Genomic DNA, 16,357 nt, shown 5'->3' on the forward strand with positions numbered 1-16,357 from the left:
TATTAATATAACCTTCCATCTGATCTGAATATAATAAAAAGATATACAACATGGTACCATTTACAAAATATACTCAAATGAATTATATATGAAACAAATTTAATTATTATGTCTACATTGATATAATATTTATTATATATACATTGATATAATATTTATTACTAGCTGTGCCCGCGACTTCGTTCGCGTAGTTGTCGGAAACACTATCATGATTATCGTTTGATTGCTCACGTTGGTTTTTGTTATTATAATCGTCAATAAGATTTAATAATATGTTTTACAGTACTTCAGCGTAGATTATATTTTTAGTTTTTTTTTCTTGTGGTAGAAGAACATACTGATTTTGCCCGCAACCCGATCTTGACAACGCGACATATAGTTGGCCGTGTGAAAAGCAGTCTTGACGTAAATAGATTCCTACGTGTTTAAATGTTTGGCCCTGTGATTTATTAATGGTTACGGCAAAAGATAACTTAATGGGAAATTGAATTCTTTTAAAATTAAAAGGTAAATCATTCGGAATCATTGGGATGCGAGGTATAAGCACTGTTTGACCAACTGCCGGACCATTCAAAACTGTTGCAACGATCACGTTATTGCGAAGGAATTTTACTTGAAGGCGGGAAAATTATCGCAGCACCTATTTTTAACTTCAGGGAATGTGGTGGAAGGCCGCTCGGGTTTAAAGAATTGAGAAACTCTTGTGGGTAATGGCTGCATCTTCTTGATCCATTACATTATCAATAGATGTGTAGGTAGTTATATCGCCTGGAAGTTTGGTTAAAATTAGGTCGTTAATTTCGTCAACGCTACTATTTCTCGCCGCCAATATTGCCCTTTGACACATCCATTGGTAATCTTTATTTTCTATTTCGACGATATTAGGGTAAACTTTTGATATTAAATCCTCTATGCTAGTCACTTTTTCTCCTAAATCGCGATCAATTTCAATTTTATTTTCAGAATGAGGTACTTTTCCATCTCCTATTAAAAGTAACTTTGAAGGAAAATTTGTACTTCCTCCCCCCAAATGTGCTCTCATATTCGTAGATAGTTTTAAGGTATGGACAAATTTCCATAACGGTGAACTTTTAAGGCAAGACCTTACAATGTCTGCTCTAGTTCCTCTTAAAATTACCGGTAAAGTTTGTCGAAAATCCCCAGAAAACATAATGGTAATCCCACCCATAATTTTATCACAACTTCTAATATCTCTGAGAGTTCTATCTAGAGCCTCTACATGAGCTCTATGGATCATGGTACATTCGTCCCAGATAATTAAAGAAACGTCTTGTAAAACTTTACCCAGAGGGCCATTTTTGCGAATAGAGCACACGCTATCTTTTTGTAAAGAAACAGTTAGAGGCAGTTTAAAAGTGGAATGAGCTGTGCGTCCACCTGCTAATAAAGTTGCCGCAATTCCTGACGACGCAACTGCCAAGGCTATTTTTCCCTGAGACCTTACTTTTGCTAATATGAAATTAGTAATAAAAGGCTTTCCAGTTCCACCTGGAGCATCCAAAAAAAATATTTTTCCTTCGTTAAAACGAATACTGCACATAACACGATTGTACGCCGTCACCTGGTCATTAACTAATTTTGGTTCATTTTCAGTAATATACTCATTTAATTCATTTACATCATACGGCTTCCGTAGTGCTACTTCTAAAGGATCTAAATTATTATGTGAATTATTCCTTTTTGATGCAGGAAGCCCAAAATCAGTCAATGATTTATCTGAAATTTCATGAATTTTATCTTCAATTAAGATAAGTCTATCATTGTATACGTTATCAGTATAGGTTAATGTTATATCCTGATTTTCATTACGCATTCTGTTTAATATATCTTCACATAAATCATTGCGAAATTTATTCCATAACTATAAGGGGTAAGATGGCTGGCAAAATATAAGGATGATTTGATTCCCGTTGTCGATTCACCGAAGTTCGGAAATTTTGTAAGGCTAACCTCTGTGAACGTTCAACGCTCGATTCCCTAGCACGATGTTGTTCACTGACCGTTCTTTGATTAGCTAACCTCTGCGTATTGTCTTCAGTTGTTTCATTGCTACGCAAAAGCCGCAGACGCTTTGCATTAGCAGTCTGCCGAGAAAGGTTAGTTCTTTTTCTAGGCATTATAGTGACGAAAAAGATAAAAAAAATGTAGGTATTAAATTTAAACCAAAACGTATCTTGTAATCAATAAAAACAAACATATGGTAAATAATTAAGTACCCGATAATATAATGAAATCTGTATTGAAAAAAAAAAGTATTATAAAGGTTATTTAATTTTTTTTTTTATTTCGATATTTTATCGTAATAAAAAAACCATATATGTTTTAATAAACAAAAACCTAACCAAATCAGAATAATTATGCAGATGACAACCACTTCTAATAAACAAAAATTTTGACAAAAAAAAAAACCGACTTCAAAAGAGAAAAAAAATAATATGCTCTAAAAAGTAAAAAATAATTGCTTATTATTCTACAACTTAATAATCAAGTAACTTATTCTACTTACCAATATGTAGGTACGTTCTGTGTTTCCACGCAGGGAGATAAGTATGTACCTACCCACTTTAAATCTAACTTAACACAAACCTATGAATAACAAACAATGATTACAATATTTTTTAGATTTAAACTATGTAAAATGAAATTAAAAATATTTAGACTATTTAAAAGTCAGCAAAGTTATTACGATAATATATTATAGATAAAATTATTGTCCTTTATAATAAAAAAAGGATCATTAAAATTGGTTGGCACAATTTTGAGTTATTCACCTATTTATCGCGCACATACATAATGCACATTTAAGACTTATATCGTTTTCATAGGGATACCATCATCGTAACAGGATAAAATTAAAATGGGACCCCACGGGAAGCACTACCTTTCAAACAAAAAAAAATTATCAAAATCCAGTGAAAAGTTATGAGGTAACAAACATATAAAAAACAAAAAAATACAGACGAATTGATAACCTCCTCCTTTTTGAAGTCGGTTGAAAACAAACAATATTAACTTAAACGTAATAAGATAAACAAACCGAACAATAAGAAGTTTAGATTGTTTCTCCTTTGGTGTTATTATTCCATAAGGTGATTATAGTACAACCGTGTTGAATATGCTTGAACGTAATAGAATTTACTTGAAATATTGAACTACTAATTTATTTGTGTAGTCATTTTAATCGATATTCACCTATTTGCTTATTTGCATAATTTATTTTCTCAGTGATGATTAATCTGCATCGGTGAAAGTATCGCTCGCCATTTTGAACTTTTTTACGTGTGTAATGTAATTTTTATACCTTATTTATACCGTGAAACGTTTGAATTGTTTACTTGCAAAGTACGAAGGAATGTTCATTGAAATTTTATCTTATATCGTAAGTTAAAACTACAGCAGATTATGATTTAAATGTAATCGATTTTAAACGATAAAAAATAATGAGCAAATAAGCTGATAACAAAACCTAATTTTGATAAATAATTTAACTATTAAGAATGTTAATTTTTTTAAGTCGTTATGTGCATTGCTACTTCGCAGAACTACACCCGCGGGTGAGAGTGGCGAGCGCGGCGGCGGGGCTGACCCGCCTCCCCCTCATCCGCCGCCGCGACCCGCCTGCTAGCACACTCTTAACAAATAGACATATAGTGTCACGGACTTTTTTTTTATTATTAAAAGAGGAATATATCTTTCATACACATTTTTTGAGTAACTTAAAACGTTTATGTTGCGCACGCATCGAAAGTCCATAAATGTGAATAATTTTCCCCGTTTTTGCAACATTTCTCACTGTCGCTGCGCTCCTATTGGTCGCAGCGTAATGTTATATAGCCTAAAGCCTTCCTCTATAAATGGACTATTCAACAAAAAAAGAATTTTTCAAATCGGACCAGTAGTTCCTGAGATTAGCGCGTTTAAACAAACAAACAAACAAACTCTTCCGCTTTATATATTAGTATAGATATATACATTCAGAGCCTATGAAATGAATTGAGAATTAAAGTGCCATTTTTGGATTTTAACCGGTACTGGAATATTATAGACTGCTGACATTCGAAAGTTGTATCTCAATGTTGCTCCTATTGTCGTGCCCAGTGAAGACTCCTTTTCCTCTCTTCTGAGCTTTGATGTACACCGTGCTTTAGTTTGCATTGGTACCGTTTTTGATGCACGCTATTTCTACACTAATGGTACAGTTTCTCTGATTTGACTATTAATCTCATACGGCAAAGGAATTTTATTAGGAATTGTGTACGTCGCCATCAATATTGGAATTTGTTGTTTAAATATTGTTTCCAAAAACATGCCCTAAGCATGATATCCACCGGAGCTGATTATGGGTCTCTACTGAAGCTAAACGCAGAGCTGTGGAAATAGATAACTTATTGGTTTTGGTTTAACATTTCTTCGTCCGCTTCAATGACTTATTTTTTTGAATACCAGTACATTTGAGATACCTTTCTAAATTTAAGAGTTAAATTTAAGTAGAATGATAGGGTGTGTAAACTTTATATTTGTTGTGTATAATAATCATGTCTAACGCTAAATATTAAATACTCCGTTACGCTGTTGATGTATTAAACATTATTACTTAGTTGTATTTTAATAAACTATTTAAACTTGACCCCGCTTTTTTTATTTTTTAGACTGAATCCTAAATTTCTGGGAAAGTATACCCCACTCATTAATATTATACAATAAAAACAGTAACACTAATAACGCATGAAACATTAATAAAACTTTTGAGTGTGGTTTTTTTTGGGCGTGCCTTTTACAATTTTACACTACTGATACTATTATTTTCGAACCATCACAATTTGAAATAGTAATTTTAATTACCAATTCCAATTATTGTTAAATAATTATTATAATGAAAATTAAAGAGAAACTAAAAAAGACGATCGCTTACTACATTTATCTCGATTGCTTTCATAGTTGTCCAATTCATTTGCTTTAATTTCGTTTCAATCGTTATTGCCCTCTTTATGTCCGGCCGCTGAATTTCACCTTTAGACATCGCGTTTCTTCCATACCAACTCGATGTCCACGTAACCACTACCGATTTTTAAAACATTTTCTGTCTTGCACGATCTCCGATAAACCGATATGACTTCCGAATCTTCAAGGAAAGCCTACTCATTTCTTAAAATTGGGCAACGTACCTGCAAGCCCCTAGTGTTACAGATGTCCATGGGCTGTGGTAGCCACTTTCCATCCGGTGTGCCCCTTGCTCTTAAAATACTATTTCTAAAAACAGATAATAAAAGCGTACACACGCGCAAGTTTTGGCGGGCGCCTTTAAACACAGTGACCTTGGTATTGCTTTATTACGCGCCAGAATATAAACATCGTGATCCACTTTTACTTTAATGTTGTGACGGTATATTGACTACCTAGAAATGAAATTTCCATTTGTGAATCTAAGGAAATTTATAAATTTATGATTTTGCCTTCGCAACGAGTGGAAAACTTTCCTGTTTGAGTAGACTCATTGTCTGCTTCACGCCATCGCCATGTTGATGCGTGGACCACGCCCGTTCCACGCGTTGTAGGTACTTCTTTTTATTAGATGCTGATATACATCCGTAACGTACACATTAGAATATGTTAGTGCAAGTTGATTCCAAAATAAGTTGGCGTCGAATCGGCGTATTGTGCAAAGTGTAATGTGTGTTCGAAAACCTTTTATTTTTGAAGGACTACAGAACCAAATTATTTATTGTAAACTTTAAAGTAGTTGTTTCATCATCATCATTATTATTATTACCGGTGGACGTGACGCATTTATACAAACCGTGCTGACATCGCTAGGCTCCCCGCACCGCATCCACGTAGGCAAATATTCTCGGCGAGAATGTTTTGTCTATGTAGGTGCTAAGTCAGTGTCTGTACTCTCGTGCGAATATACTACGCTAACGTTCATTAAATGTGAATAATTTTATGTATGTCTACTTCGTATGGTCTGTAAATGTGAATACAGCATAGCATAATAAATTTGAATGTTTTTTTTTATAAGAATTACCAATCTTGTTTAGATAAATAAAATAAAACATATTATTTTAAACACTAACTTTATTTTAAAAACCCAAAAATATATTATAATTAACCCACACCGAAAAGAGACGAGAAAGAACATTTTTCATTGGTAAAACTATGTCGATAAAATTGTAATGGATACAATTTGCCAAAGCTAAAACAGTATGATGGTAAATAAGTAATTTTCATGAATTAATAGATTTATAAATTATTCATCAACATTAACAATAAATTCATTGAAAATTTAGGATTGCAATGATTGTATTTTAATTGTTTATAATAGAATGATGTTATAAATTAAATAATTAAAACAAAAGAATGAAGATAAGCAATCTATAACCCAATGAAAAATTTACAAAACAGAGTCGAGTCATCTAATCTGTTGATTTTATTGACTATTTCAAACAAAGTATGGCCAGCATACTATTATCAGAATAAGTAGTGATCAACACTAAGCTCGCTTGACCTGTTCACTTTTCTACTTGGAAAATGTAGTAAAATGAACATTAACTTGCTCAAACTGAAAGACAACATCGACGTACAAAGTACGAAAGCTTATATAAGACTGAACTAAAACTACTATGTAGCATTGAGTAAACTTACACATTTCAGATCACTTAAATTTCATAGATTTTCAAATTCATGAATGTTTATAGTTCTCAAAAGTATTATTATATAAAGATATACTATGAGACTGAATGAAAATATCTTTTATATAGTTGAATTGCCTAATAAATTTAGTTCATGCCGAAACTGGACCATAATGAGGAATGATTTAGCGAAGCAGCGGGCGACGGCGAAGGCGCGGGTGTCGTGGGCGCGCCGCAGCCAGACACACGCGTATTTGCACCAATCACGAGCGAGCCTGACGAAGCCATGCGACGGCGCGACAACAGACTGCCTGATCGCTCGAGACCTGTTAATATAAAACAAACCTTACTAGGCTAAGTAAAAACTACGACTATAATTGAGATGTCACAAATATTTTTTAATTCTGAATATCAAAAAATGAATTCAATAAATAATTCCACATTTGTACTTAAAGCTGGTGGTACAGTTTATCAGTTTTTTTATGTACCAGGCGACTACGCATTATGGATTAAAGGTTTGAAGCGTATACGATACTCCACTGCGAATATATATTTGGCCGAATTATATATTTTATTTTTAAATTTTACACTTAAGAACGAAGCGGTGCTTGTTGGTCTGAATCCGCAACCATAGAATAAATCGTTTAAAAACAAATTCTATCCATTCAGCCATAGGTACTGCATAGCGAATTATTTTATGCTGGACGGAAAGAGGGAATTTAGACTTACAACAATGTCTATGAAAAATATTGGACATTAAATTCAAATAGGTAGCGACCACAGACCCTAAGGACCTCTAGGATACTCTACATAAACAAATTACTTAAATTTAAACTCTTATTTGAGCAACTTAATCGTTTACATATATTGTAAAGAATAAATCATTTGTTCGCACCTGTCTCAGAGTTCTCTGGACAGTACTTGATGGTGTGCGCTCGGTCGCCCGTGGCGCCGCAACGCGGACAACGGAAGGCTCGCAGCACCGGGCACAGCACGCGCCCGCGCCAGTCCTTCAGTGCATGCGACGAGTAGCTCTCTTCATTCTCACCGTTGTTTTTGCAAAAGGCACACTCCTACATAAAATTAAACTTCCATTGCTTAAGGCGCTGTTCACCATTTCCTGATTCTCTCTCCTGAGTTTTCAATCATAGACGGGAAAAGAATTGCTTTCATACGATTAGTACGAACTTTATCTGGTGCACGTTCTGACGCACGTGATTTTTACAAAAAGTTCTTAGAATCACATAATTTGAATTCTAAGAAAAAATATATATGGGATGCGTCATACACTGAAACAGTCTACACTGATACAAATTTACCTGATATGTGTGATGGATGGTACGTCCCTAACGGGGACACTGAAGCGAAAAACTCTTTTTTAACTTAAATAGCCCTGACCCGGAAATGTATAAGCAGCACATAAAAGTGCGCGAGTTTGTACATTTTTGAGAAATATATTATAATCAATATTTAAATCCTGTTTTTTAAAACTGAATTGTATTTTCTACGTTAAATCGAAGCAAGTCATTAGTTTTGCAATTTAAATATTGTTTTGGTCAATAAAAAATAGTTACGATTTTACAGTTCGACGGGCTGCAAAATATTTTAAAATAGTAGTCAATGATAAACGTACATTTGGAAGAGCTCTCCGCATCCGTTTATCGCTACGCACTTTGGCCACCTCCTGCAAGAACTCGTAAAGCAGACTTGGGCGGATCGAGCGCAGCACAGACAATTGCTCGCGCGTTAACATAGACACGTAGTTGTTGGCCGAAGACAAACCTGTTAGATAAAGCAGACGATAATTGGATAGGAACTCAAGATTATGCAAAACATTGTCAGTTTACACTTGAAAGACTTAACTTTTTCTCGATAAAACAAAATCGTATAAATTGTGCAAATTAAAGACAAACCTTGATAAATCTTGATAAAATAAATGTGTTTGTAATTAATAATATTAATATTAAATTTCAATTACTTTTAATCAAGAAATCGAAAGTATCGATCATTTCGCCGTTTCTGGCAGTTGGGCCAGATCCTTCTGACCAAATATTGGGGTGGGAGTTTGCAACCGGATCTGCCCTACCTCCTGCCAAAAGAAAATAAAACTTCGAAAATGATTCATAACTACGAAAGTCATAAATTTTGTTCAGGGCAATATATCTCTGCGCAGAAAGCATTTTGTAAAATAGAAAATGAAATAAGTGAAAAATGGTTGGAGCTGCGCCAATGTCTTTGTGAAAACAATCAGAGTTTATTTTATATATAGGTACACCTTGTTTGCCATTTGAATTCACTTTTATGGTTTTACTAAGTTTTTACGGTTGTACATTAAATAAAGTCAATTAAATATTGTTTTTCTTATTGATAAGAAAGCGTTAAAATACATCAAAACTTACCCATATAATAGTTTTGAGGATTATGATCGACATCATCGAACAACAAATCTGAACCGTTTAACCGAAGATTCATCAATACATCATCGATTTCAGCGGCTGACGGCGCTAGAAATATAAAAAATGTATAATTGTTTTGGACTGAATTACTTTCTAAATTATCCTCTAAATAACTTTTCTAATAAACATACAGACAATATTTTTTTGTCATTTAGCAAAACAGTCAATTATAGTGAAAGTAAGGTACTAAAATGGAAAACATTACATGTATTAATTTAATAAAGACTGAAATTGTTTTTAATTAAAATATAGAAGACTATACGAAATAACTTCGCAAGTTTGAGATGAGAAGTAAAAGAGAATAAGTTTTGAATAAATATTGAGGAAATCGGTACAAATGAAAGCGTGTTTTTGCTTATCCTAAGTCTGGCGGAAATTTAGATTATTCGCTTACCCGTGTCAGCTGCTCTGGGTTCCTGTTGAGTAATCAATGATAAAAGTTCGTTGCCAACACGGCTTTGGAAAGGAGCAGCCAGTGGAGAAAATCCGCTATCTTGACAATTAATGCTGCCCCTGTTGTCCGACGGCGCGAAACTCTCCTGCTTTTATTTTAAATAATTTATATATATAATTTAATACCAATTAGATACAGTAAATGCAAAAGCAATGTATATCTTTACTTAATCACGACTGAGTTTCTGAAACGATCGTAATACACAGGGGGCTACACGTGGGACGGCTTGTGTATATAAAGTGAAACTGCTATTTACCCTGTAGAGGACTGCCATTTACTGGATTAAATATAAGGTAGTTCCCGCACATTCATTAAATAAATATGAAGAGAGTAAAAAACAATTGTTATATGGCTACCATCGCCTATAGACACGGCAATTCACGAAGTGCTGCGTTAATCATATTATCGTTAAATCAGAACAGCTTTACCATGATAGTAGACTCGAAGGGAGTGGATATCTCCAAAGGAGCCACGATAAGGGTCCTACCCCAGTCACATTATACCGTTTGTTACGTTCGATAAGAACGGGTATTTTAATTTAATATTAAAGCTACGAGTCCGCGATCTTGATTGTAATTTTTTACAAATAAAATTAAACAAACTATATTTAAACTCTCTTATTTTATTATACATAATATTATAATATACAATTTTTTATTTTTGGGTTCCTTGATTATGAAATGCAAATAAAAACGCAACTGTTAATCTGATAATATTGCGACACCATTTTATTTATTTCTATTTTTCATAAAAAAACAAATATTAATCTATTCTTTTAAAAAGTTTCCAATGCTTTGTGATATTACTATATTACTATGATAGAAAAAATATTATAAAAAAATAAGACAACAATTAATACTATATAAAATGCATACTAAATTATTTAGAAATTAGTTAATTAGAAGGAGACAACAATAATTTTTAACAATTTCTATTTGTTATGGAGTCCAATTATAATCATCAAAACCGAATATTGAAGGTATTCAGGAAAAACCAGATACAATAATCAATTTAAAATAAATTCAAAATGCTTACCGTCGTTGTGGTCGCTTGACTATCACACGCGGTGGTGAATATAGGCTTACCTTCATCCATATTATAATTAAATTTCAATGAATCCATAACACAATGAAATCAAATTACGAATTGTAGTTATTATTCAACAAATAATGTTCTTTCAACGTGCAATGCCTACCGCTTCTCGAATTCAAAAGAATTTTCCAGTCCACGATGCACAATATATATACAAAACATTCAACGGTATATAGATATATCTATAAACAACATAATTACGCAGTATCAAGGACTTTGCATGTATAATTTCAAACTACCCTCAAAGTTAAAATAAAATATCAAAACGCACATTATCAAAACTCTGTCTAACGAATATTATAAGCAAAATGTTTAAATTTATATTCAAGGCTTTTTGCTTTCATAAAGGATTTTCATAAGTTTCACACAGTTACAGTTAAGTATTTATATCTAATTAGCAGACACATGATTTAAAAGAAGTGTCGGTCAAAAAATACCTATGATATATTATACTACATACCTAGACAACACTGTTATTTTTCCTTGGTAATAAAATTTCTCCTTAAAAAAAATCCTCAAAAGTAAAATCTTGAATTTGTTTTGTGGTTTTATTTAAGAGTAAGTATTTTAGATAAGTAGGTACATTAGATAATACAATTTCGATATTTTTATCTGAGCTGAATACAATTAAAATATTTTTTTTATCATAACTATACTTTGATATGACGCATCTTAAGCTACTGTTGTTTAATTTTTATTTTAAGGCTAGGTACATATAAAATAAATTAATAATATGCATTTTGAATGCTACAAATAGTTTAACAAGAAATCAAGAGATGCGATGACAGTAATATATATATATATATATATATATATATATATATATCAATTTATATAAACATTAATCTAGACACTTTTGAAAAATAGACAAAAAATTTGTAAAAATTACTATAGTAATTAAGTATAACATTGTTTTATTTAATTATTATGTTATATACATAACAGCTGAAAAAAATATATGAAATCAAATTTATGGAAAAAATTTAAAGGCATTATTATAAGTGTAGTTAATATAAATAATTATTACTAATCCACAGTAATATACACCCCCTTATTGTTTTGTAAAGATAAACTAATGAACAATTTTACTTATTGCTATGAATTTGTAACTACCCACTTTTAGAAACATGTTGCACTTGTTTACTATTCAAAATTCAAATGGCGTTTGTGAAGGAAGAGTTCAAGTTGACCTTCATTTTTATTTAACCCTAACATAATAATTGGCTACTTAATAAAATAAAGTGGATATGTACATTGTACAATTAATAGAAATTAAAAATTAATACTTAATTTTACAATTAATAGAAATTAAAAATTAATACTTAATTTTACAATTAATAGAAATTAAAAATTAATACTTAATTTTACAATTAAAAGAAATTAAAAATTAATACTTAATTGTAACTTAATATTTTTAACTTCCCATTATAACTGGAGTATCGTCGTTTTCTGAACTATTTATATTAGTTGTTTTTTTTAATATAGAATTTTTACATATGTACAGAATATATACATATGAATACAGATTTATTTAAGTCGATATAATTAAATAATCAATAAGTAATAAAATTTTCATAAAAATCGATATGTGGCGTTTCTAATAAAAATATTATGAAAAAGAGTAGACTGATGTTATCTTAAGTAGAAGGAGAATAGGTGAAATAAATTAATAGGTATTCGTCAAGTCGTAAGTAGTTAATGAGAGTTTTAGGCCACTGCCTCAATGGGAAAAAGCATTTTGCCACTCATAGTTTTCGTTTAAAAATAACAAGACTAAACATTTAAAATGGTGAGTAATACCTTATATGATTGACACATGTTTTTTTCGATTCGATAGGAATTAAAGTTCAGATCAATACAAGTCGATTTAACTCAGCATATTAAGATTAATCAATATAATTGACATTGCATTACAGTGCTACAAATAATAATAAAACAAAAGAAGTAAATCTGCTCATGTCTACTTCATTATGACAAACCAGTTTTTTGTGGTCTTACACATCGTTTCTAATCGTATAAACCATCTGATTTTTATGCACTTTATATACCTACATTATTTAAATCACGAAAAAATACTACTACAAATTCAGAGTATTGGAGTCTGGATGCCAATCGATGGAATCTAATGAAGATTTTTTTGTTTTTACAAGGATTCCGTTCTTCAGCGTCAGAGGCAGACATGAACTTACGATAAAAGTATGTATGAGCAAAAAATACGAGAAATAACCATACTAAATTTACCCCATTTTTTAACAAATTCTAGGCTCTAGAAGGTATTTAATGCGGAGCACTACAATGGCAGACGCTAACCTTGTTGTTGCAACATTTTTATTTTTTTATTTACACATTATTACTAATAGCTGCCACATAAAGAATAAATGAAATTTTGCTTGGCAGCTATTATACAACTTTGAGGGATCTAAACTAAGAATAACAAGTTTATCGTTACATTTATATATATGTTTTTTTTAGTCAAACAATGTTACTATCAAATAATGGATATTAATTGTATTATGAGGCTCATTCAGCTTTTATCATATAGCATACTGATACTGATGTAACAGAAGACAATATTACCACTATTTAAATAAACGATACGCTAATAAAGCGATATCAATCACAGTAAAATAGCCTTTTCTAACCGCGTATATTGCGGAGTCTATTACTGAGTCTATTTATGGATAGTGCAGGCCCGTCTTAATCCAGGATGCATAATACAAAGATAAATAAGTATAACAATATTATTAAATGAAACTTGTGAAAAGTAATTAAGCAAATGTATACAATATTAACATAACAAAAGTCGAATTAACAAATATAAGAATAGAGTATATTTTCAGGGCCAAATTTAGTAATTTGGATGACCCGAGCATTTCTGTCAGATAGGTTTTTCATAACTTACTTAATTACATTGCAGCCCCGGTAAATCCGGCTCGGTATATGCCCTAACAAACCACTCAACCCGTGGGCAAGGCCGTATTATTTATCAGACAGTGTGGGCAACTAACTGCCTAGGGGCAGAGAACAGGCTAGGAGCCTAGGGGCAGTACTTGATGTTTACAAACAATAAGTAACAAAAATGTAACTTCATTAGATTAAATTAAGTGAGGTTCGCTACAGAATATTTTTATTTAGCCTTCTCAAGAACTTCTTATTTAAAGCTACATCGATAAGATAATCAAATATGAGTACGGACTTGTTTTGTTTTTCCACTGGCGATGGCGTCCGGCCGGCGCATCTCAGTGTGACCCCCATTCCCCGCACATCACTTCTTTCCTTGCGCTCCCGCGCAATCGTAGCAGTTCGTTCAATTTCGTTAGTGGTTAGAAACCTTCAGCTTCGCCTAAAATTTCAGCCCATTTGAACCGATTCGAACGTTTGGCCGAAGTTGGACGAAGCTGAATCCAAAGGCTAGGACACTACATATTATGCTGTAACCATAATATGTAGTGTCCTAATCTGAATTCTATTTGAAACGGTTAAGACTTACTTAACCGTTTCAAATATAATTCAGGCAGAGCAAAGCCTTAATTCAAGATCAAATACATTTGAAGTACTATTTGAAGTATTTATTGGCTTGCAAATATTTGTCTACTGGTTCGGAAAGAAATACGTCAGCCCTGAACTATTTTATTTACATTTATTGTGCACTAATAAATATATATATATATATATTGTTATTTGAAACGATCTGTATTATAGATACTAGTTATAGTAGTTGTTTTAAAGTAAATTTCAGCACACAAACGTCACAAACGCTAATTCGGTTTAGTGATTTGGCTGTGAAATCAACAAACAGATAGACAGACTTACTTTATTTTATTTTATTTACTTAATAAAAATATTGTTTTTTTTTTATCAGTTAATACCTACATTATTTATTTACATAACAATTATTAACGTTTAAGCCTTAACTGTATAGATGTTACTGTAAAAGCTCGAACTACGATAAATCTTAAGATTTAAAAGTAAGTCTTAGGATTTACCGACATGAGTTGGTAAATATAAGTATTTCTGAAAATGGGACGATTTTTTCGGGCTTTTACCTCTCAAATTCAGTATATGCTAGGTTTTACCGTTGTAAGCTGGTGGATGTTGGTTTTAGGAATAAAACAAATAATCATATATTTCAATTAACTGTTAGTCAAAAACTTAGGTACTTATTATTATATAAGTATCAAACGATAGTAATTATTCTTTCAAGAATTACCGTGCCTTTAATGTAAATCCTAAGTTTTACCAATTGAATGGTGGTAAAAATTCCAATCGTAAACCTTTTTCGACATTTACCATTGAGTGCATTGAAAAATATTCACTGTACAAATCATGACTGCGTGGAATGATGTCCAATCCTCTGAGCAAAAAATGAACCAGCCCTCCCAGTGGAGTCATTCAGACAAGATGTTTTAATTTTAATGAAGGATTTTACACTACTGCTCCAACGATAGATTTTCATTTTAAATGTTATTTTATTATAATAATTATACTTTTTATATTAAACAAATATAATTTTCTCTTACATACTACTAGACAGTCTTGTTACCTACGACCTGAGTATTTTGGCATATAAAATTTAAAGAAAAGTTAGTGAGATCTGGTCCATTCTAACCAAAGAATGTAGATAAACACCTTAACAAAACTTAGATTTAGGTAGCCCATGCGATTTGCTAATAGCTCAGCTATATTGTGTATTACTAACAGTTTTTGATTAATGCATCTTTATTAACTAACGACCCACCCCGGTTTCGCATGGGTGCAATGTTGATAGTAAATATACTACAGAATGTCTTACAACGTTCACAGCTTTGTCATTAGACAATACAAACCGCTATGTTCCTGCGTTTTAAATCTGTAATATCTTCGAAAATATTCAGTTAAATTTTATGCTGCAAAGGGCTATATTGATCTATATTAAATGCACAATGTATTTAAGGTACTGGAATAAGGTACGCAATGTATATAAGAATTAATGTTGTGTACAATAGTTTAGTACATTATTTTGATCTATCTCGCAAGGTTCAGCCATGGTTTGCAATGTAAGCACAAAAACGTGTGTTTATTTATGACATCGCTTGAGAAACTTCTAAAATTATCAGTGTTTCAGTACTATATTTTGCATCTATTATACATATAAACCTTCCTCTTGAATTAATCTATCTATTTAAAAAAACCGCATCAAAATCCGTTTTGTAGTTTTAGAGAACAAAGCATACATAGCGACAGACAGCGGTAAGCGACTTTGTTTTATACTATGTAGTGATGATACAACACTAGTCCCCTTTATTACTTATGTCCACTCCAAAGTTTCGAAAACAGCTTCATCGACGTTATAATGCCATTTATTCGCCAATCCATAATGAATGATATAGATTATTGAAGCTACAATTAATAAATAAGGATAAACAAAAAATTATTCAAGCAAGTAAGTATATTGCGCCAAATCGATGTCAAATGTTGTTTAGATAGCTTTTGTTATCTTGTGGTTGGAATATATAGGGACACCATTTTTGACAAATTTCTAAAAATTCTTTGTCCAGAAGTTGAAAAGTGAAAATAAAATATAAATAATAATACTATACATTAAGGACTTAATTAGAAACAAAAATAAATTATTGTTTTTATTATTATCACAAGAAAATTAACAATTTTTTATTATTATTATTCTTATTTTAATTGTCATATACGCATGCTATTCAATAAACAGT

At 31.8% G+C, this 16,357-nt stretch overlaps 1 protein-coding gene across 2 annotated transcripts; it reads right to left on the reverse strand.

Moving 5' to 3' along the window:
- Nucleotides 1–6,080: 6,080 nt before the first annotated feature.
- On the reverse strand, nt 6,081–10,789 carry LOC113398008 (uncharacterized). Of its 2 annotated transcripts, none has more exons than XM_064216813.1 (7): nt 10,596–10,789; nt 9,501–9,645; nt 9,050–9,154; nt 8,629–8,739; nt 8,284–8,432; nt 7,546–7,723; nt 6,081–6,976 (listed from the first exon to the last, which is right to left on the reverse strand). In XM_064216813.1, exons 1-7 carry the CDS (start codon nt 10,680–10,682, stop codon nt 6,798–6,800), a joined length of 954 nt encoding a protein of 317 aa, XP_064072883.1. In that variant the 5' UTR covers nt 10,683–10,789; the 3' UTR covers nt 6,081–6,797. The 2 variants fall into 2 exon arrangements, with proteins under 2 accessions (XP_064072883.1, XP_026492351.2); XM_026636566.2 differs by having other exon boundaries at nt 9,501–9,648; nt 10,596–10,788.
- Between the last annotated feature and the right edge of the window lie 5,568 nt (nt 10,790–16,357).

Source organism: Vanessa tameamea, chromosome 13, assembly GCF_037043105.1.
Source record: "Vanessa tameamea isolate UH-Manoa-2023 chromosome 13, ilVanTame1 primary haplotype, whole genome shotgun sequence".
Classification (NCBI taxonomy): Eukaryota; Metazoa; Arthropoda; class Insecta; order Lepidoptera; family Nymphalidae; genus Vanessa; species Vanessa tameamea.

Coding starts and splice junctions, on each gene's coding strand:
- LOC113398008 (XM_026636566.2), bottom strand. CDS start 10,682: ATGGATTCATTGAAATTTAATTATAATATGGATGAAGGTAAGCCTATA. Junction 7,724..8,283: donor TGCGGAGAGCTCTTCCAAAT/GTACGTTTATCA, acceptor AATTTTATGTAG/GAGTGTGCCTTTTGCAAAAA. Junction 6,977..7,545: donor TCCAGAGAACTCTGAGACAG/GTGCGAACAAAT, acceptor TTATATTAACAG/GTCTCGAGCGATCAGGCAGT.